At 39.5% G+C, this 23369-nt stretch overlaps 1 protein-coding gene across 8 annotated transcripts in view; it reads right to left on the bottom strand.

Moving 5' to 3' along the window:
* Arhgef3 (Rho guanine nucleotide exchange factor 3) overlaps positions 1–23369 on the bottom strand; it is a 311883-nt gene that overhangs the window by 13219 nt on the left and 275295 nt on the right. For all 8 annotated transcript variants that reach the window (XM_078038366.1, XM_078038365.1, XM_005317224.5 and 5 more), the window contains 5 exons: positions 12459–12629; positions 8615–8677; positions 6150–6246; positions 5912–5988; positions 1345–1602 (listed from right to left, as the gene is read on the bottom strand). In XM_078038366.1, the coding sequence (XP_077894492.1) occupies positions 1345–1602; positions 5912–5988; positions 6150–6246; positions 8615–8677; positions 12459–12629 (666 nt within the window). The remainder of the gene's footprint in view (positions 1–1344; positions 1603–5911; positions 5989–6149; positions 6247–8614; positions 8678–12458; positions 12630–23369) is intronic.

Genomic DNA, 23369 nt, shown 5'->3' with positions numbered 1-23369 from the left:
ACCTCATCGGTTATTATGAGTGTTAAAGAAATACACAATCTATAAGGCAATTATATAAAGTTGATTTACTAGATATTTGATAAATAACAGGAATTATTATTATTGGTGGTATTGGTACTATTTATTATTATTAAATTACTCTCTGGGAGGAGACAGGCAGTTTGCTCAGCAGGTTCAAGAGTTCTGATTTTCAAATCACTTCTGCATATTCTTATGTTGTGCTGGATTAAATCAGGGAATGAGATTTTTTTTTTGTGTGTGTGTGTGTGTGTTTTGTGGGATTCAACCCAGGGCCTGATGCATGTGAGGCAAGCACTCTATCAACTAAGCTATATCTCCAGCCCAGGGAACGAACGCTTTGAATATGTCCCTTAGCCTCTATCCTCCTACCCCAAATCAGGTTTTCATGACTTCACACCTACACCACCGTGCATCATCCCCACCAGCTTCTCTGTCTCTTCCTCCTCAGTTCCGTGTTCTACAAAGAGTAATGTATCCAAGGTTCTACAGCTTATTAGTGATAGAGATGGGATTTGAACCCTGAATCCCAACTATTTAGGAAATAGAATAAATTACACAACACAGGAAACAGAATTAATTACACAACACAGGAACATTTCTCAAAGTTAAACCATTTAAAACTTTCTATAACCAGATTGGAGCCCACATCCTGTGCCTCACCTTTTGCTCCTCAGAGTATCCTCAACTTGTGGTAGACTGATTCATGGTTTTCCCCAGGTGTGACCTGGCCTATTTCCTTACACCTGTGCCCTGCCTCCACCCCAGCCTGCCATCTGTTCCACCCTGCCCCCACAGAGTTAGAACCCAGATCTCCAAATAGAATGTTCATAGTTCACAAGATTTTAATGATCTGGACTTCATTTTCCCTTGTCTTCTCTTGCTACCAGGGAAAGAAAAATCTATATCTGCTACATTGGGTCCAGCCCATACTTAATAAACATTTGCAGGAAGTTTGACTAGTCTAGTCACCCCATTGCAGTTGGGGCTGAGAGGAGCTGGATGTTCAACAGGAGGTTGCCTTTACAAATGGGCTTTGGGCCTAAGCTAACAGACAACTAAAAATCTCCACAAAGATCTTAATCCTCACAGCCAGCAATTGTAACACCACATTAGAGCCACTGAAACAAAACCGAGAAATTTTAAAACCAAAGGAAACTTAAACTTCATGCAACAGTGTGTCTTACAGGTAGGAAACTGCTCAGAGAGAGGAAAAGTGACTGGCAATATAAAAAACTAGACTTAGATTTCTGTGTACATGGGACCCCAACTCCTAGCCATTATGGAAAAAGAAAAGGGAAGAGAGAAGAAAACAGGCACACTTACAGCTTCTTCCAAGTGCTGCTGATCTGGGTTATCATTTGGTGTGTGCCTCAAGATTTCTCGAAGAAGCAGAGGGTATTTCACCAAACGGCTTCTTGGAATATCAAGGAAATTCCAGAGATCTAGTTTGCGGCTAAAGGGGGACTCTAAACATCTTTGAAGAAAGTCCTGGACTCGGTGATCCTGTTTTTTATGATCTAGCAGAGCTTTGGCGGCCACTTGATTGCTGCAGTAGCTGTCATAGGAGCTGAGACAAGGAAGCTAAGGAGGAAACAGAAAAAGATTGAGGTGTCAACATCCTTAAGCTTTGAAGTCACAAATCTTCATTCATTGGGATTGAATGAACACTGAACTGGGCTGAAGGCCTGGACAACATTTCTTTATTTGCATGGCTGGAGGAAACCAGTGGATTCTTCAAAATGGCATGCAATAGACAGGTTCCGCTTATTTTCACAAGGTACTTTTCTTAGTTGCACATTTACTTTCTTGATTTTAAGAGCCCTATCTCAATTTCTCTGCAATTCCTACCAATCCAAGCTAGGGACAAAAGCACCCGAATTCTTACATATGCAAACAGTTCAGAATTTTTCCTAACTTTTTAAAAAGTATCCAGTATGTCAAAAGTTACCTTGTAAGGATGTCTTAAAAAATTATTCATAAAAAACTATGAAGAAGACTTAACCAGCACACACAAAAAACAAGGGGCCAGTGCAGCCCTTTGTATGACATTACACAGCCCTTTTTGTGTGGCTTTGTGCAAACACCTCTATATTAGTTTAAAATTACCTGATTCTAAGGCAGACCAATTATAAAGGCCTTAAGAAGTTAAAACAAAAGTATGATTAGTTAAAAAAGAAAATCAGGTGCAGGAAGCATTTTAAAAAAATCTCTTAAATTAGTTCTGACAGGCCAGCAAAGATTTTTGGTTATATCTTATGGTTCACATCACAGCCCAAGCAAGGAACAATGTAAGTTTAAAGACTTTAGAATGTTTTAAGTTCACTGCCTTCATTCCAGCAAAACACTCATCTCTCTGACATGTTCTATCAATCACAATGTGCAAAGACCACATCAGAGACTCAAAGGAAAAGCTTCTCATCCTATTTTTTCTATTTCTCCCTCTTAATGGTACCTGAGATTCAGCATCTTAATGCAATGCTACCAGCCTCCAGAAAGTTTCAAGAGGCAATAAAATGCCTTAGAGCACTTCTCATTATTTTTTTAAAGAGAGAGTGAGAGAGGAGGGGGAGAGAGAGAGAGAATTTTTAATATTTATTTTTTTTTTAGTTCTCGGCTGACACAACATCTTTGTTGGTATGTGGTGCTGAGGATCGAACCCGGGCCGCACGCATGCCAGGCGAGCGCGCTACCGCTGAGCCACATCCCCAGCCCCCACTTCTCATTATTTTACACTAGGAAGCTACATTGTTTACCATGACAACTCTGTAGAGGACTCAATAAGTCAGTGACAAGAAGGTGTCTTTCATTTCTGCGTCCTCAGTACCCTGCATTGTGCTTCCTATACAGCCCACAGTCAAAGTTTGTGTTCTGGGAGAACAAATAAATGAATGCTTATTTGTAATAATGGATCATAAAATTGGGCAATATTTGATGGTTTGGGAACATCCCTTAAAAATAAAGTGTAGTGGCATCTGAAAACTTAAATATTCTTATACTTCTTTTACACCTTTTATTAATTATTTTCTCATTAACCAAAATAAAAAAATTACTAGGGAAGTAGTATTTAAAAGGCTCAATACTAAGCTTAACAATCTTGGAAATGTCCACCTTCTTTCCATGTTATTAAAAATAAAACAACATCCAAAATAAAAAAAAAAACCCTCTATTGTGTTCAAAAGAGCTGAAAAAATTCCTTCCTCAACCTTACATTTGAAAGTAATGATAACCAGTACACACATATCCATACATACATCCATGCTCTCCCCATCCCGCCCCTGTCCAATAACAGATGTGGTACTTATAATCTAGATTTTAAGAGTTAATTAAAAGCACCTCAGGCCCTCTTAATTTCATTTCCACTTCCTTGCCTTTTAAAATACCTGGAAATGACCAATGTTTTGATTATGGAGAAACAAATCAGCAGTAACCATCGGATGTAAATTAGTGAGGAAACCCAGCTGCACTGCTGCTCACTATCCATTGGACTATTACTTTCACAGATCCTGACACCTGCTACCATGGCAACAAAGTTAAGCTCTGGCTCTGTGTTCACACCTGATGGGGTGCTCATTTCCTGGAAAGGCTACCACATTTAGCCACTGGTTGGAAAAGGTCACAAATGATAGGAGAAGACAAATGTACACATCTTGGTTCCCAAATAAAAATAAATACACTTATTTAAAATATGAGAGGTGAAAATTCAGTGGTGAAGAGGGAAGACTTTGGAATCAAGGAGAATCAGGTTCAAAGCTCAAGTTAGACAGCTGCTCATGAACGACTCCTGTGAGACTCAGTTTCTCCAATTAAAATACACATATTAACATTTTCCTTTCCCTTAGTGAATGAGAAATATAACACGTGTATCATAGAGCTTGGTCCCTGTTGAGAATCAGTAAGTACTAGCTGTTAATTTTTGTTCCTAGAATACTTTATTCAAGAAACTGGTTTAAAGAAGCAAAGCTACTTGCTCAGCAGGACTCTGAAGCCTGTTCTTATCTATTTTGCCCTGCAAAGCTCTGAACTACTTGATATCTCTTTTAAATAGACTATCAAGAACTTTTATAAGGGAGGACACAAAATTTATAAAGGAAACTCTCCCTTGCGCTGCCCCCCCCCTTTTTTTAGAAATTTCTATCTCCCTAACATTGTAAAAAGTGATAGAACAAATCTATTTTTTTTTTTTTGGCTTCCAGGTGCCCTGCCTTTCTTTTTGGAATTAAATTTTAATTAGAACCCAAATTAACATGAGGACTGGCTGTCTTGGAGAGCTTATAAATTATTTTATTACTTAGATAAGTCACTTGGGAAGTTGATTCTTTGTGATAGGGAAGGCTTGCTCCAACAGGGTGACCTACTGGGGAGGGGGAAACGGATCCTCAGTAACCAGGGTGGTTCCCTGAAAAAAAAAAAAAAAACCTGCAACCACCCTGTTTAAGGTCTTCAAAGTAAAAGTAATTGATTCATTCTAAGGTCAAAAGGAATGGTCAATGCTGCCCCACTTGGGCAGCTTACTTGTTTAAAAGGCTTTTTCATGTTTTTTCTTCGGGGGAGAAATAAATCAATTTTTCATGGGTTGAATGGGCTCTGACTTTTCTCATTCAAAGTCCACCAAGATGTTTATTTTGTTCTGTTAAAAAGACCAGAGCTCAAACAGATGTACCCTTTGGTTTACAGTTCCCACTCGCATGGACACATCTGCAGTTAAAAGAGGGAAAACATTTAACAGCTCGTTGGGCCTGTTAAATAAGGCCATTTCTCATGAAGTCTGGTAACAACAGGCCAGTTGTTTAATTTGAGGTTGCTCTTGAAGCTGCAAGTCCTTTGGCCTGAAGAATCCAGATAGCAATGGACCAGCATGGTCACTCCTCTCTTCCTTAGGATACCCAAAAAGACTGCAAAATCTACCCCTAGATCAAACTAATTTCCTAACAAAAGTGATAAATATTTATTTCAAAAATAAAGTTAATAACTAGACAGATTCCTACAATTTTGTTTCTGGAACAAATTCACAATTTGCACAAGATGTTTAAGGAAACCATGTATTTTTTATTGCTATCACAGCAAACACAAAGCAATCATCCTGCTAATTCTAGAGTGTGGCCTTATTGCCCCCTTTATTCCCTCAAAGCAGTCTGCAGACTAAGGAAATTTAAGAAATACTGAAACAGACCCTCTCTTCTCATTACACCTTCTGTGACTCTAGTTGGCTGGCTCTCTTTAGAAGATTTTTTTTTTTTTTTTTTTTGCTAAAAGAAGTTAATAAAAGGAAAGTTGAAAGTGTAAGATGAACAATCTCTCCTGAAATATTAATGCTCATTTTTTAAATTATTCATCTTAGAACATTACTTGTCTTTCAGATACCCTTGGGATATTTCAGCCTTGGTACTAAAACAGACTCCTGAACTAAATCTAGCTAAGTCGTGAATCCTCAAAAGTTCTGCATTAAGGCAGTAATGCACTAGAAATGCTAATAATTTCAAGAGCAATTGGTCTGGATGCCATATTACCTAGTTTTGTTTTATTTGATGTGAAACTAATAGTTTCACGTGTACCTGTACTTATTTTACTTATTTTAATGACACATTATCTTAAATGCAGTAAATGTGTAGCAAGAATTGTTTTCATGCTTTAAAAAGATAAGTCCTAAATATAATTACAAATTTTATTAGGAATTGAATTCTTATTTTTCTGATATAAAACCAATATTTGCCAATAAGAAAAGTCTAGGTATAATGAAACTCCATCTAAATTATGGAAATCTTGCCTAGCACGTGTGAGGCCCTGAGTTCAATCCATAGCACGTCTCCCCTCCCCACTCCACAAGAAAATAAAAATTAAAATAAAAAAAAAGGAAATCTGTCTTCAACTAAGTCCACAGAACTTTTCTTACCCAGCCCACGAGGATGGGACCAACGTGTTCTGTTGAGCCATCAGGCTTCCGAACATCCCGAAGCTGACTAAGAAGCTCTGGCAAAAAATAAACAGAATGCTTATTTCGTTAGGCATTCAAATATGAACACGGCTGGAAGCAGTTCTGGGTTATTCACATTATTACACAATCACTGACTTGTTGTAAGACAAGTCAACTAAGCTACAAGTCACAACTCATCCTAGGAACAAAACGATACCTTCGTGTAGAGGAATTAGAGAGTCCAGTGTTCCAAAAATTTGGTTCAACTCTTGTTCTGTCATGATGGAGAGTTTCAGCATAGGGTCATGATAGGCCTGCATAAGAGGGACAAGAGATGGACACAAACATTTAAATTCAGAGGAACTAGCATCTAAGAGGTGCTATGTGATTAACAACAACAACAACAACAAAAATCTGGTTCTCCCAACAACTTCTCCCATAGTGCTGCAGAAACAGCAGACAGGAGTAGCTGGAGGAGGGGAGAATCCAGGACTCCTTGAGCCTTTTGTGGTCACTGATAAACCAAAGTAGAAGGAGCATAAGTCCTTGATATAGATTTGGTTATTATAATGTTTTCAAAATCATCAAGATCCTACAACTTGAAAAACTCCCACTTTATTCAAAATTAGCTACCAGATGCTCTTTTGCAAATCAGTACATAGTTAAAAGAAAGATAAAAAAATGATTGGCACATTTTTTTTTTTTTTGTACTGGGGATTGAGCCCAAGGACATTTTACCATTGAGCAATATTCCCAGCCCTTTTATTATTTATTTTAGGATAGGGTCTCACTAAGTGCTTAGAGCCTCACTAAGTTGCTGAGGCTGGCTTCAAACTTGTGATCCTCCCACCTGTGCCTCCCAAGTCACTGGGATTACAGGTGTGTACCAATACACCCATCTGGAAAGATTTTTTTTTAAATGCATGGAAAATTAAATACATGTTAAAAATCTATTCAAGCCAGGCATGGTGGAACACATCTGTAATCACAGTGGCTCAGGAGACTGAAGCAGGAAGACCGAGTTCACTCAGCAAAAGTGAGGCACTAAGCAACTCAGTGAGACCCTGTCTCTAAATAAAATACAAAACAAGAGTGGGGATGTGGCTCGGTGGATGAATGTTCCTGAGTTCAGTCCCTGGTACCAAAAACAAACAAAACAACAACAACAACAACAAAACTACTCAAGATTAACAATGGGAGAGATATTTATATGACAAGAAAGAAGATCAAGTTGTAAGTGCTCTAGACAGCCAGAAGATTAAAGGTGCACTGACAAAGGAAAGTTTTAAAGATAAGCCACTTGGCACAAAGAAGGAGGTAATAAATATTATAGAAGAAAGAATTGAGATTTGTGGTGGTGCCCAGAAGACGGGTAGATAAAGAGGGTTGAAAGGAAGAGAAGTGTTGCCAGGAAGACGCTAGCATCTGGGAGAACTTGATCCAGGTGAGATGAGTTGAACATAGAATCAGCACAATGTCTCTTAGAGTGAAGAGCCTTTTTGGTCCTCTCTGATCTGCTCCCCTTCCTCCAGCCCTGACTGAAACTCTGTTTCTTGGCTGTATCCAAGTATAGCTTGGATGGCCATATCAGGAATGCTGAAGGTAGGGGTTCACATTAGCAGAAAGCTGTACTAACGACCCCTCAAAGAAGGGAAACATCCTTCCTTCCCAATAATTATTTGAGGATGCCATGAATATCAGGATGAAGGAGTCTGGATTAATTTCCAAGCTATGGGAATGGAATGTGGTGCAGTGGCCTGGTATTGCTGGAATGGAAAAAATTTTGAAGGAAAGTTCATTGTCAAGAATGTACATTCTACAAGGCCAGGGTATTCCCCCCTGCTCCTCCCACACAATGTTAATTAAAAAATAAGTTTCTGGCTAGAGCATGGTTCAGTGGTAGTGTATGTGTGTGTAGCATGCTCAAGGTCCTGAATCCAATTCCCAGCACTAAATCAACAAAGCAAAACAAACAAAAACCCCAATCCAGTTTCCATAGAAAACCCCCTAACTTACAACAGTTATATAATTGCCTCATTTCAGTACTTCATCCACTTCTGAGATTCATATGTCCTCCCTCCCCTTATACTAGGAATTGAACCCAGTGGTGCTTTATCATTATGGTTCATTCCCAGTCCTTTTTATTTTTTTATTTCATTTTAAGATAGGGTCTCACTAAGTTACCAGGTTGGCCTTAAACTTCTGCTTTAGCCTAAGTCACTGGGATAATAGGCATACACCACCATGCCCAGCTTCAAATGCCTTTTTTCTAAGATTTAGTTCCTGTTTAAGACATCCATTCTCTTCCACAGACAAAGAGGCCCTGCATGTGAGACTTCTAGGACAGGCATCCACGGATACTTTCTGATTTAAACTGATATATTCTTTGAGGTACACCAGAGACATGAAGACGTGAACTCCTACACGTGCCAGGTGCAAAGAGCTATTCTACCTTTTTCTTTGAATCATTTTCCACTGCTTGGTTTGTGGTCACAGGTTCTTCTCAATTTCTGATGACCTGTCTTAGTCATGAAGAAGGTGTTCATAAAGTATCATCTGAGTATTATGAAATTATTCAGAGGGGAAAAATATGAAGTGACTAAAATGAGTACTTCATCCACTTTTGAGATTCTTCTGAGCTCCACCAGGTACACTAAATAAAACTATTGGCTTTTAGTTTACCTTTTTTGCTAATTTCAAGTCCTCTATCAAGTCTTCTTCTCCTTGAGAAAGTTCAAAGATTGCCTGAAAAAAAAAGATGAAATATATTTAATGAATTTTCCCTTCCTTTATGAGACCAAATTCAAACAGTGCCAGTTCTAGTACTCAAAAATCCATCTCTACTTTATTTAAAAAGGATTCTCGAAAAGTTAAATCAATCTAAAGAAAATGTACCTACTAGCTAAAACCTGCAAAGAAAAGATATTACAGTATTTCTGCATAATGGACTTCTCTGTGGGAGAAGTATTGCCACAAATTTACAATTTAACAGTCATCTTCCATGTTTCAGTTGGAGCCATGGATTCTGCATCTTTGTTATGAATGTTAATCCTAAGAAAGGATTTAGGATCTGTTCTCAGTAATGGACCTGGCAACATTATTGGCTGGCCCTTCACAGTTTGCCTCCCTCTTACTCAACAAAAGATGAATCTTAGTAGAAAGCTTTATTCCTATCACCGATTTGTCAGATGAGCGCAGGGGCGCATGCCTGTTATCCCAGCAACTCAGGAGACTGAGGCAGGACAGTTGTAAATTTGAGGCCAGCCTTGGCAACTTAGTGAGATCCTGCCTCAAAAATAAAATAAAAAAGTCTGGGGATTTAGCTCAGTGGTAGAACACCCCAGGTTCAAACCCTATTAAAAAAAAAAATCCTATCCTCCTCTTAGCTTCTAGGTGTTTTGTATTGAGATTGGGATTGTACAAAGAATCCAAAACTTCATCACTCTAAATAAAAACTGGTGAAGTTAATTCATTCTAAAGTACTTCTGAGCTCCACCAGGTACACTAAATAAAACTATAGGAGCAGGCTGTGTGCAAGAGTGTATAAATGGGTCATTTCTAATTTGGCTCTATTAAGCCATCATAATTTAGAGAGCTATGACGCACAGAACATTTACATCAGAGGATCTAAATCCTTGGCAAACATTATGTTATTAAAGGACAAGTCTGTGACAATAGGTCAAGGACTACTGCAGGGCAGGACAGTGAATGTGGGGGCTGGAGAGTAGCCCAAGGGCCTAACCCCTCTGAGTTCCAAGAAAACCCCATGGCTTTTCATTCTACTTTATTTACCTTTTTATTTTTAAATAATTATAGATTCACATGAAAAGTTACAAAAAATAGGCCAGGCAAGGTGGTGCAGGCCTGTAATCCCAGTGACTTGGGAGACTGGGGCAGGAGTGTAGAAAGTTCTAGGCCAGCCTTAGCAACTGAGCAAGTGTCTAGGTCAAAATAAAACAAAAAGGGCTGGGGGTGTAGCTCAGTGGTAGAGTATTCCTGAATTTAATCCCCAGTATCACATCTACCCACATCCTACTATTCCCCCCCGCCAAAATAAAATGAAAAAAGTGACAGAAATAGTCAGGAAGTCCTGTGCTGTGCACCCATCACCTGTGGTACATAACTCTAGGAAAATGATGGGCTCAAAATAACTGGTTAACCTTAACGTGGATCTTCGTCAGATCTCCTTGTCCATCTGTTTTACCAGAGCTCACTTATACAGACTGGCCAAATGTGGCCTCTAAGAGAGGCAAACCATAGACCTCCACATTAGGAAATACACCATGGGATTTGGTGCAGAAAAGGAGCCAAGTTTGAATCCTGACTCTTTTGCAGTGGACACCAGTTGGGCCTCTCCTAATTCAATTTTGACACTATGTACCTGGGGACAGCATCAGATCCCACAAGTTGAAAACTCAGTCCCCAAGACTACTCCCCTGTCAGATGCCAATCCAAAATCCAATCTGCTATAAATCAGGGTTCCCATTACCCTCACCTCAGGTTTGATTAATTTGCCAGAGAGGCTCACCAGATTCAGGGAAGCACTTAAGTTTACCAGTTTATTTTAAAGGATATTACAAAGGATATCAATGAACACCAGATGAAGAGATGAACATGCTAGAGTACAGGGGAAAGGGTGTGGAGCTTCGATGCCTCATCCAGGCACATACCCTCCAAGAACCTCCATATGTTCAGCAACCTTATTATTATTATTTAATGGAGGCTTCACTAAATCACTGGCCATTAGTTATCAACTTAACCTTCAACCCCTTTCCCTTCCCCAGAGGTTAGACTTTCAGTTGCAACCGTCTATCTTGCCTTGGTCTCATTGGTAACCAGCCTCCATCTGGATTCTACCAAAGCTTGGTCAATCTATCAACAAACAAAATGCCACTCTGAAGATATGAGTTATATGCCAGGAAATGGGGATGAAGACCAAATACATCACAATATCACATTAACCAGATATTTCTTCACAGGACTTTTTTCAGTGCATGTATTATTTTCAAAGCCTTCATTTATTAATTGTTGAATAGGTAATACATTTACATGGCATAAAATTTATAGTGCACAAATGGGCACATGGTAAAAACTGTCCTTCTCACTTCCTTCCAGCCACCCCAGGAGGCAACACTGTTGATAGTTCCTTGAGTAGTCTTCCAGAAATATTTTATGGTTCTACAAGCAAATACATAAATATATTAATTTTTCTATTTTTATATACATGGTAGCATAGTCTACATCCTATTTTGTTACTTGCCTTATCCACTTAGCCAAACATACATATCAGCACTTCTTCATGTGTCTCTACAGTTGCATAGTATTTTATTTATTTATTTGGTACCAGGGATTGAACTCAAGAACACCTGACCACGGAGCCACATCCCCAGCCACATTTTGTATTTTATTTAGAGACGAGGTCTCACTGAATTGCTTAGCACCTCACTTTTGATGAGGCTGGCTTTGAACTCTTAATTCTTCTGCCTCAGGCTCCCGAGCAGCTGGGATTAGAGGCATGTGCCATTGAGGGAAGCATTATTTCATTTATTTAGACTGGTTTCTAATAATAGTTGTTTAGGCTCCTTCTAAATTAGTACAATTATAAATATTACTGTAATAAGTAATCTTGTACATATATCTTTTCACCTATATACAAGCAGTCCTGGCAGATTTCCTAGAAAGGAACTGCTTAGTCAAAGAACCAGACAATTTTCAAGTTCCCCTTTTGCCAATGTCAAGTTCTCCACAAAAAAATAGAAATTGCAGCAGAGACCTCATTAGAGGATGCACAATGCAAAGTGCTTAGCATAGCCTGGCATATGACAAGCCTTCTAAAAAGTATAATGTCATTGCAGCCAATTATTAGGGTAATTGATACAGAAAGCTCATAAAGAATGGAATTAACTATGCACTAGAAAGAAGTTTTCTGCAAAGCTGAATCAAAGTTCTATAATTTGAATTTTTAAATTTTAAATTTTATCTTTTTGCATTGCTAGGGATTAAACTCCGGTTCTTGCATGCTAAGCAAGTGGTCTACCACTGAGCTATACCCAGGCCTAAAAACTAAATATTATAAAATATTCTAGAGGCTGCTCTCAAAATATAATGGAAAGGATTGTTTTTGTGAACTTCAGAATCTTAAATAGGCACTTGGTTTTAACATCCTGTAAACTCTAGATTTGCACATCAGTGTCTTTTTTTTTAAAGACAGAGTGAGAGAGAGAGAGAGAGAGAGAGAGAGAGAATTTTTAAAATATTATTTATTTATTTTTAGTTATTGGTGGACACAACATCTTTGTATGTGGTGCTGAGGATCGAACCCTGGGCCGCATGCATGGCAGGTAAGTGTGCTACTGCTTGAGCCACATCCCCAGCCCACATCAGTGTCTTTTTAAAGTGGGGGGCCACACCCACCCAGCTGGACACAGGTATTCTTCAGTTCCTTCCACTAGATTTGGAGACTGCGGTGCAGACCCTTCAAGATGCTCCCCTTCAGGGCACCTCCCTGGCAGATACAGGAACATACCTCCTGCCGTTTGATCTCCTTAGATGTAAGCATTTGATTGACACACACATCGAAGGTCTCGCTCCACAGCTTGCTGTCTCTCCGCTTGGTGCTTGAGGAAGAGGCATTTCTGGACCAGGGTCGGGGGGCGAGGATGTCAGGGCGGCTCTCGCTGCGGAAGCTAATAGAACGCTAAACAATGAGAAGAACAAGCCATCATGGGGTCAGCAGCAGAACTAGGTGGATCCTTTGAGCAGCTTCCTGTTGCTGATGGAACATAAATCATATATTTGCAAAAAAGAAAGGACGGGACCACAGGGCCTTTAGGAAGCAGGGCATTGTCTTGAGTCTACGTGCTAAGTAAAACTAGACATGTTCCACACGTGTACTACAACACCAAAACACGTCAGGCCAAACTCCTGGGCAACAGCAGCTCCCAGAAGAATGGTGAGCTCTACTTGTTTCCAAAGGCCACTTCCCCTCTTCAGAAGGACAAGGGATGATGGGCTGAGGTTGTGGTAGAGCACTTGCCTTGCTCAGGTAAGGCACTAGGTTTCATCCTCAGTACCACATTTATTTATTTATTTTTTTAAACAAAGTTAAGGGGCTGGGGATGTGCCTCAAGCGGTAGCGCACTCGCCTGGCATGCGTGCAGCCCGGGTTCGATCCTCAGCACCACATACAAACAAAGATGTTGTGTCCGCTGAAAACTAAAAAAAAATATATTTAAAAAAAAAATTCTCTCACTCTCTCTTTAAAAAAAAAAACAAAGTTAAAAAGAAATCTTAAAAAGGGGAGGCAGGGTGCTGGGTTTGTAGCTCAGGGGTAGAACACTTGCCTAGCATGTGTGAGGCACTAGGTTTGACCCTCAGCACCACATAAAAATAAATCTATAAAATAAAGGTATTATGTCCATTTACAACTAAAAGAAAATATTAAAAAAACAAAACAACAAAAAACATCAGGCCTCACACCTACTCCCCTCCTCCTACCAACAGCACTTTCACTATCCCTGGGCATTCCACTGCACTTAGTTTGGGTGGACTCCACCAGAGTTGACCAGTTAGAGTAGTCCAACCCTGCTTCAGGGTTGGGCACTGAGTCCTGGAAATTTGCTACATGGTTTATAAAAAAGGGGGGTGGGGCGGCTGAGGTTGTGGCTCAGTGGTAGAGCGCTCGCCTCGAGACTCTGAGTTCGATCCTCAGCACCATATAAAAATAAGTAAACAAAATAAAGATACTGTGTCCATATATAACTGAAAAAAATTATTTAAAAAAAAAAAAGAAAAGGGGACTTGTGATCTCAGGAGATAACTTCGGCAGGGGTTTCTTATAGTAACTCTCCCATGTCACAAAGGAGAATCTATCTGCAACAGGAGAAAAGGAAGGGACACACAGAATAAAGGATGGAGAGACTGACTGATAGAAGCAGCAGAAATGTAATGAGCTTTGCCAACACTAGTGTTTTGAACCCCTGGATTCCACTATGCCTGAAGCCAGGAAGAGCCACCTTTGGATATTTTAGTTACATGGGCTAATACATTACCCCTATTTTTATTGATCTCAGCTGGAGTTCTGTCAACTCAAAAAGTCCCAATTAACATACATAATAAATACTATTTTAGCAGCAAATGATGATGGAGTGGTCTAACCACCCAAAGTCCAACCCTGTGGCAGAAATATGCTACCATGGTGCTTTTTCATGACAGAAACAAATCATCAGGAAGAAAGTTAAATGCATCATCTTTAGTCCTCATCCTACAAGATTTCAACACATTCACTGGAAACTTTGCCAAAGCAATGAGGTATGACTGTGTTCAAAAACCATATTGTTATTTAACAAGTGTTCCCTGTCACCGTTCCCTGTGGCCTTCTATGTCAAGTTCCAACTCCTTAGCTTGTCACAGAAGGCCTCTTGTAATCTGACTACAGGCTACGTACTTAGGATCACATCCTGCCACTCACCCACAATCCCCCTATTCTTCAGCCATACTAGGCTATTTGCCATTCCCTCAGTGTGACATGCTTTGCCATCTCTTTGTGCTCCCTTCAAATCTTCTGTTTCTAGAATGCATTTCTTATATTTTACAGTTAATTCAGAATATAAGTCAAATACCATCTCCTCTAGGAAACCTTCACTAATGTTCGCTTGTCCTCCTCTCCCAGAGCAATTTGGACATACCTCTGATATAGCAATGATCACTTTTTACTATATATACTGGTCACCTGTTTTAAACTATAAACTTCCCAAGGGCAGGAACTGATTTTGCATGTGACATATGAGCCAAGATCACTAAGACCTTAGAACGGTAAGGTAGCTCCCAATTATTTTGAAATTTAACAATAAAATCCAATAAAGTAGAGTTTTTATTTGTTTGTTTTTATGGTTTTTTTAGAGAGAGAGAGAGAGAGAGAGAGAGAGAGAGAGAGAGAGAGAGAGAATTTTTTATAATTTATTTTTTAGTTATCAGCGGACACAACATCTTTGTTTGTATGTGGTGCTGAGGATCGAACCCGGGCCGCATGCTACTGCTTGAGCCACATCCCCAGCCCTTTATGGTTGTTTTTTAATACGGTATTGCTCTGTTGCTCAGGCTGACCCCTGGGCTCCTGGGCTCAAGTAATCCTCCTACCTCAGCCTCTCAAGGAGCTGGGACTACAGATGTGCACCAATGCACCTGGCTAAGAGAATATTTTTTAAAGGAACCATCCAATATAAGGTTTTTTAAAATAAGTTACTTGCTTAATGGAATATTATTCTAGCCAATAAAAGAATTCTGAGATAATTTAAAATCTGCATATAAATACTGTTTAATAATTATGCAAAAGTCCATAAGAGAAAAGATAAAATGGGAGTGCCACAAAATTCTATTTTTTTTTCATCAGAGGTGATTTCTGATTTTCCTACTTTTTAATTTTTTATGACCTAAGAAAAAAAATGAATAAACGAAAAATGTAAGGAGAAGCTTCCAAGGAGCTTCAAGGTATTACCAGAGCCTTCTGGAAGCTGGGAGTTAGCCATTTGCCAGCAGCAATACAAGCTCCTTGGGCTGGCACAGGCCTCTGTGAGCTCCAAGAGCTTAGGATTGCTGGAGCAGACCTGGGCAGGAGATCAAGAAAACATGTGCACCCAATACACAGTTCGCTAATGGCATCTTGCAAATCCTTATGATCTCTTAAAACAGTTCCTTATAAACAGTAACCACATTAAATGAATGTAGATCCCCTGTGCTCAGAATCAATTAACCATAGTTGCTGAAAGGTCAAAACATGCATAGTGAGTCACCAAGTAACTCCATTTGCTGTTTTGAAGGCATCCCAGACAGGCATTAAAGCCCAGAAAGAAAGAAAAACACACACAAAAAGAAAATTCAAAATGAAACACAGTTTCCACTTTCACTTAAAAGAATCACCCTCCTACCTCTTTACATTTTCAGTCCCTAACCAACTTCAGACTTTCTCCCCCAGTTTGGAAGTAATTTATGCTAATTTTAAAATTTCAGATAATACAGACATCTCAGACATTTAATATTAAGTAGCAATTCCCTCCTGTCCCCAAGGCCATTTCCTAAAAGGAACCACTGTTGAGTCTGTTCTATATCTTTCCAAACTTCCCCCTTACATTTGCTAACATTCACGGAAAAACAATGTTATCTTCTTCTTTGAAATATCTTCATGTTATGGGGTAAGACTCAATCTCTCTCTCTCTCTCTCTCTCTCTCTCTCTCTCTCTTTCTTTCTCTTTCTCTCCACATTTATAGACGGACATAATACCTTTATTTTATTTATTTTTCTGTGGTGTTGAGGATGAAACCTACCACTGAGCCACAACCCCAGCCCTGTAAGACTTAAATCTTTACAAAAACAGAGGTGAAATGCACAGAGCATAATCATTTTTAAAGTGAACACGTCAGTAGCATTTAATAAGCTCACAGTGTTACACAACTTCTACCTCTACTTCTAAAACATTTCTCATCATCCTAAGGTTACTCATTTTTTTTCAGTGACTGCAGTTACTTACCTTATGGTCTAAGCAGACTACACTATTTTAATTAATTCCCAACTAATGGACATTAAATCACTCCCAGTATCTGTATCTGGCTATTATAAAAAGTGAACATCCTTCATGTAGTCATGTTAGTATATCTGTAAGGCAGATTCCTTAGGTAAAATTCCTTAAGTCTAAAATATTTCAACATTCTATTTATTTATTCTCTTAATTAATTAATTAATTTATTTATTCTCTTAACAGAGCTGGGATTGAACCTGGGCCTCAAGCACACTAGGCAAGTGCTCTACCACTAAGCCATATTCCCAGCCTTCATATAACATTTCAAGGCTTGGTATGTGCTGTCTAATTGACCTTCAAATAAACTGGTTCAACTGTATATCTCCCAGATAGTCATGGGTAGCATACTTTATTTATACTCTTATCAACAAGGTATTATTATCAATCTGATGGGCAAAACTATATCTGAATTTCAGTTTCATGTTTTGAATATAAGAAAAAATATATACATATATATTGAATATATATATATATATTTGGCGGGGGGAGTATTGGAGATTGAATTCAGAGACACTCAACCAATGAGCCCTCCTACATCTCCACATCCCCAGCCCTATTTTGTATTTTATTTAGAGACAGGGTCTCATTGAATTGCTTAGCACCTTGCTTTTACTGAGGCTGGCTTTGAACCCACGATTCTCCTGCCTCATTCCCAAATTGCTGGGATTATAGGAGTGTGCCACTGTGCCAGGCAAGCATATTTTTATATATGCATTGAAATATTCCCCAGAGAGTTGGAGATTTTCTTCTGAGGCAACTTGGAGAAAATGAGAGAGGTGGGCTATACTAGGTGAACTCCATCATCAAGAATTCTTCACTTTGGTTGGGCACAGTGGTGTACTCCTGTAATCCCAGCAGCTTGGAAGGTCAAAGCAAGAGGATCATGAGTTCAAAACCAGTCTCAGCAAAAGAGAGGTGTTAAGTAACCCAGTGAGACTTGTCTCTAAATAAAATAAATAATAGGGCTGGGGGTGTAGTTTAGTGGTCCAGTGCTCCTGAGTTCAATCCCCAGTACCCCAACCCCCCCAAAAAATAATTCCTCATTTTGTGTTTTCTCAGTGATTGCTGGGCTCCAAGTCCCATGGGGGTATTATCACTGAAGTCCTTTATGTGCCTGCCTGTGCTTAGACCTTCTGATTCAATCTCTCCAATCCTTGCCCCTACCCTGCAAGGTGGGATTTGTTTTCATTTTACCTGTGAGGAAACTTGAGGCCAAGAGAAGTTAAGGCAATTGCCCAGGCAGGATCTAAAAATCAGATATGTTTGTTCCAAAGCCTGAGTATTTTCTGCTCTTGGGGGCTACATATGCAGTTTCCATACAAGTCATGCACTGTGGGGAGGTTTCAATGAGAAGAGATACAGTTCCTGCCTTCTAGGAGTTGAAATCAAGTAAGGAGAGAAAATGCATTTGTTCTGTTTTAGGAATAATGAGTGATCACTGACCAATCAAACTTCAGTTTTATGAATGGGGGGTTGTCTTGGACACTAGGATATTTAGCAATCTGACCACTAGATGCTAGTAGCACTCCACCTGAGTTGTACCATCCAAAACATCGGTAGACACTGCCAAATATCCTCTGGGTTGAGAAACACTGGTCCATGGTACCTATGTCCACGGTAACAAGGTCCACCTTGAAGGGAGAAACCCACACTTGGGAGGGACCACCTAAAAACAGAAACATATACATAGGTCTATTTCTAGGGGTATGAGGATTCTGGGACTGAAATGAGAAAATGTTCCATCCAGGAAAAGCAAGAGTTTCCATGAGGAAATCTGGCCTACCAAATGAGCTGAAAACCCAGACCTCATAATTACTGGCAGCTAAAACAATGGCCACAAGAGACACAGGTAAAGCAGATTTAGGAAATGGGTGTTCACATTTATGCCCAAGCTGGGTATGTGGAAAAAAACACTGCACATGCAAAGGGGACTGTCCGGGTGGAAAGTGGAGGCCCTTTACACATGTCAGAGGAAATGTACACCCAGCAGGTAGACATGGTGGGACAGATTTGATTTATTAATGCTGTCTGTTCAGCCGGGTGCTCCCTATCCTTTTTCAAAAACAGAAAGTTTCCACAGCCAGAGATAACATGCTCCAGCGAAGAGAGGTCAAGATGGGTAAACCCTCCATAAGTTCCCTCCTGACTGTATTTCTATTTGGTAGCAAAGGGTTCATTATTAAATGGAATGTGAAATGTTCTCCCACCACATTCTGGAGGACTCTTCTAAAAGCTTGATTAGAGAAATTAGCTGAAAGTTAGAAAAGGAAACTTCTCTGTTGTGTAGCCGTGTCACATTTGCCCCTCATGCCAGCCCCTGGAGAGGCATTGGCAGGCTCTTCCACTTTTAACAGATGAGAAATTAAAGGACCAGAGGATTAAGTAACTGGCACACGATAGTGTTGGAATAGGAATGGAGTCCAGATGTTGAACTCCAGAACACAGATTTCGGTTAAGAACAGAAGCTCTGGAGTAAAGTAAACATGGTTTCAAGTCAACTCAATGGTTGAGGGACCTTGGAAAACTTCCTTTCTCTTTCTGGAACTCAGTTTCTTCATCTTTAAAATTGGCATTTGAACATGATACTTTTTTTTTTTTTTTTTTGTGGTACTGTGGATTCAACCCAAGGCCTTGTACAGGTTAGGCAAGAGCTCTATCACTGAACTGCACTTAAAAAAAATTATTACCTTAATTATTGCTTTAAGAAAGGTTCTCAGTAAATTGCCCAGGTTATCATTGAACTTGCAACCCCTCTGCCTCAATCTCCCAAGAAAACTGGGATTAAGGGTATGTGCTGCCACACCTGGCTGGGGCATGATAATAAGTATCACACAAAGTTGTAATGTTATAGTGAGGACTGGATATGATATAGAGTGTCAGAGGCTTAGCTAAATGCCTGGAGTTCAGCAAGCAGGAGGTGGTTGGTAACTATCACTATTAGATTTTTTTAAAAATTTTGTTTTAGAGAGAGAGAGAGAGAGAGAGAGAGAGAGAGAGAGAGAGAGAGAGAGAGAGAGAGAGAGAGAGAGAGAGAGAGAGAGAGAGAGAGAGAGAGAGAGAGAGAGAGAGAGAGAGAGAGAGAGAGAGAGAGAGAGAGAGAGAGAGAGAGAGAGAGAGAGAATTTTAATATTTATTTCTTTTAGTTTTCGGCGGACACAACATCTTTGTTTGTATGTGGTGCTGAGGATCGAACCCGGGCCGCACACATGCCAGGCGAGCACACTACCGCTTGAGCCATATCCCCAGCCCCACTGTTAGATTTTTGACTGTACTGCTACCATTAGTGCTGGTTTATATACAGTAGTCTCTCCTTATCCCTGGGAATATGTCCCAAGAGCCCCAGTGGATGTCTGAAACCACAGAGAGTACTGAACCTAATATTCACCATGCTTTTTCCTATATATACCTATTATAGGTATCATCATAAAGTTTAATTCATAAATGAGGTAGAGTAAGAGTTTAAGTATAACAAAAATGGAGTAATTTTAATATTATAATAAAAGTTATTTAAAACTTATGAACTATTTATTTCTGGATTTTTCCATTTAATATTTTCAGATCACTATTGACTACAAGGTAATAAACTGGGAAAAGTGATATTATAGGTAAAGGGACTACAGTATGTTTTCATCTGTTAGCAAATAGCAGACACACCTCTGAGCTTCTTGGACCAAACAGCTCCTTGAAGGATCTTCACTAAGAATAACTTAAAGAGTGAGAAAAACCATTAGAAGGATAGTGATATTTATAAGAGATCTAGGAAGAGCCAAAAGTGCCTAACAACAATGATTAGTTAAATAAGTCACAGTGTAACCATAAAATGGAATATTCCATGGTTGTTCAAAAAACATTCTTTTTCAGAAAAGCTTAATGATGAGTGGCAAACCTTACAGACAGACATAGGCAAGAGAAGAAAGCTCTTGATTTATAATAACACTAAACATTAACAGGGGTTGCACCCTTGGATGATGAGATTTTAATCTCCCGCTTTGTAATTTTCTACATTTATCTTTTAGACTTCTTGTAATGAACAGATATTAACTAAAAAAAAACCCCAAAATCAGTTGACATATATGCAAGAATAAGAACACTGAGTGAGAAGTGACACTATAAAAATAAAATCAAATATCTAGAATTTGGTTCAGATTAATGCCCAATAAAAACATAGTAAAAGGTCACTCAATCATTTGAAAATCAATACATTTCAAAACCCAAAGAGCCAGTGCAAAGAGAAACCTTTTGTAGCTTAGAAAAATTCTAAGTTAAATAAATGAAAAGCTGAAAACAATATTTGGTGTCGGTATGGAAAAAATATACAACTTGCTTTGAGCCAGCCCAAAATGAGGAAGCCTTCTAGAAGCCTGGGGCAGCTACCTAACCAATGTCATAGGGTACCATCAACAGGCCCTTGTATGCTAATGTTAATGACAAAATATTCCCCTCACTGAAAACAATGACTCTCCCCACCGCCCCCAAGCAAAGTAAGGGACATCTGAGAGGTAAGATGCTCCAGCTCCAAAGTGTGGTGGTTATTTTTAGATTCTGACAAATTGTAGGCTTTTTCTTTTTCTTTTTTTTTTCAGTTATAGGTGGACATAATACCTTTATTTATTTAACTTTATGTGGGGCTGAGGATTGAACCTACTGCCTCACGTGTGAAAGGCAAGTGCTCTACCACTGAGTCATAACCCCAGTCACAAATTGCAGGCTTTATTATAACCAATTTTTAAACTTTTTTTGCAGAGCCTGCCATGAGAAAGGCACCCCGAACACCCTGTAGAGTCCCAGCTCCACCACTTACCAGCTCTGTGACTCTGGGCACATGTTTAAACATTCAGGTTTTTACCCTGTAATGTGGTAATGAAGCCCACCTTGCAGAGACTGGGAGATACGGATATGAGGTCATGAACATAAAGTGCTTTGTATGGAACCAAGATCATAGTAGCTAATCAACTAGTGAGAGTTCTTATTAAAAATAAGAAACAGCAAGCTTTAAATTATAAATCAACTATTTACAATGGTTTGCTATTACTCCAGGAATAATGAAGAACAGCAGAAAACTAGAAGTTATTCCTCATACAGAATTCAGGTTCCTTCTCAGCTATACCATATTTCCTCGTAACAGCAAGGTAGATCTGGTTGCTGGTTGTTTCCCACAACACACATATATACACACAAACCCCAAGTTCATCTCCACATCTGCCAAGCAACTAGGGGTCAAGGACTTATAATATCAAACCAAGGGACTAAGTTGCAGGTCCTTAAAGAAGAAAATCATGGCTGCCAAATGTACAGAACAGCACGTATCCTTGTGAGATAATTTATTTCTCATATCTAGATGGTATCCGTTTGTGTGCTCCTATCTCAACCCTGAAATGCCCTTTCTCCCCTTCATCCTTATCAGCTCTGAGCCATCCCAGACCCAACACAAATCCCTCCCTCTTTGCAAGGCAGCCTTTCTTGATGTTTTCCATCCCCAAGCCACTACTAAACTTTCTCTCTCTCCCTCAAATACTTTATTACATAAGATTTTCAAGTCTTAGTTGAGTACATGGCTGTGGTTATCAGGAACCATTCTAAAACCAAGCAATTCTCCCTGGAGGGGTCAGAGTTGGGAAGGAGTATTGTGGGGAGCCACTCTGAATGACTCATGCCTTCCAGTCCTGAAGCAAGAGGCTCTGACCAATCACTATATTTCGAGGTGACTTGGGCATTGTCCCAGCCCAGGAAGTCAAAGACTGTCACCCTGGGGTTGAGCTACACTCACCTATTCCTTTGTAATCCTACCCCTTTTCCCTGTTTGGGATAGAATGTTCCATGGAAGCTCCCTTTGTGTGTCCCCTTCTCTTGCTCTGCCTTTGGGTGTGGCCTTCCTAGATGTCAGTCAATCTGCTGACAGCAGACATCATGAGGCTAGATTCAACCTTCTGAAACCTGACCCCTTGCCTCATTTGAATGGTTTCTCCCCAATGAAAGGGTTTAGCACGTGCTCCTCTCTCTTTCCTCGAACCCCTAAGGTCAGAGGAGCTTCACAGGACCCAAAGAAAAAGGTATCTCTGTCTCTTGTGCGATTATTTCACACAGCCCAGTTCACCTGGAGTCACCCTGAGTGTTTTAGTCATGAGGAATGCGACAGAATACATGTTCTGATGTGTTGGTTAAAGAAGGGCAGGGCCCCATCACTAGGCAAGTACCCACTGTCAGCCCCTGGAGAGACCCTAGGAGTAGCAATGGCCACTGTTTCTAATAATAACAGTGATAATAATGGCAACTACCAATATTTTTTTGTCACATTTTAAGTAATGTGTAGTTTTAGGCACTATTGACACAGATAAATGACTTTGGGGGCTGCGTGTAATGGCATGTGCCTATAATCCCAGCAACTTGAGAGGTCAAAGCAGGAGGATCCTAAGTTCGAAGCCAACCTTGGCATCTTAACAAGACCCTATCTCAAAATAAAAAAAAAATAAAAAGAACTGGGGATATAGCTCAGTGGCAGAGCACTTTTCTAGCATGCACAAGGCCCCAGGTTCAAAAATAAAAATATAAACAAAAAATTTTTTACCTTTTTGTGTTCATAACCTTTGGTTGGAATTACACTCTAGGAATATAATTGAAGGAAAGAAAAAAAAATACAGGCACACACAAGAATGCACAAAATCTGTGACCATGATGTTTAAAGCAATGTTATCCACAAAGATTAAAAGAAAAAAAAAGGGGCACCATTTAAATGTTCAACAATATGAGTGTGATTAAATAAACTGCCATATCCTTTGGGAAAAATTCTATGAACCCATTAAGAACTGGGTCCATGAGCTGGGTGAAGTGGCCCACGCTTACAATCACAGCTACTTGGCAACTGA

The sequence above is a fragment of the Ictidomys tridecemlineatus genome, chromosome 2 (assembly GCF_052094955.1).
Source record: "Ictidomys tridecemlineatus isolate mIctTri1 chromosome 2, mIctTri1.hap1, whole genome shotgun sequence".
NCBI lineage: Eukaryota > Metazoa > Chordata > Mammalia > Rodentia > Sciuridae > Ictidomys > Ictidomys tridecemlineatus.
Note: the sequence above shows the minus strand (reverse complement) of the source record. Positions and strands in the feature narration are given on the sequence as shown.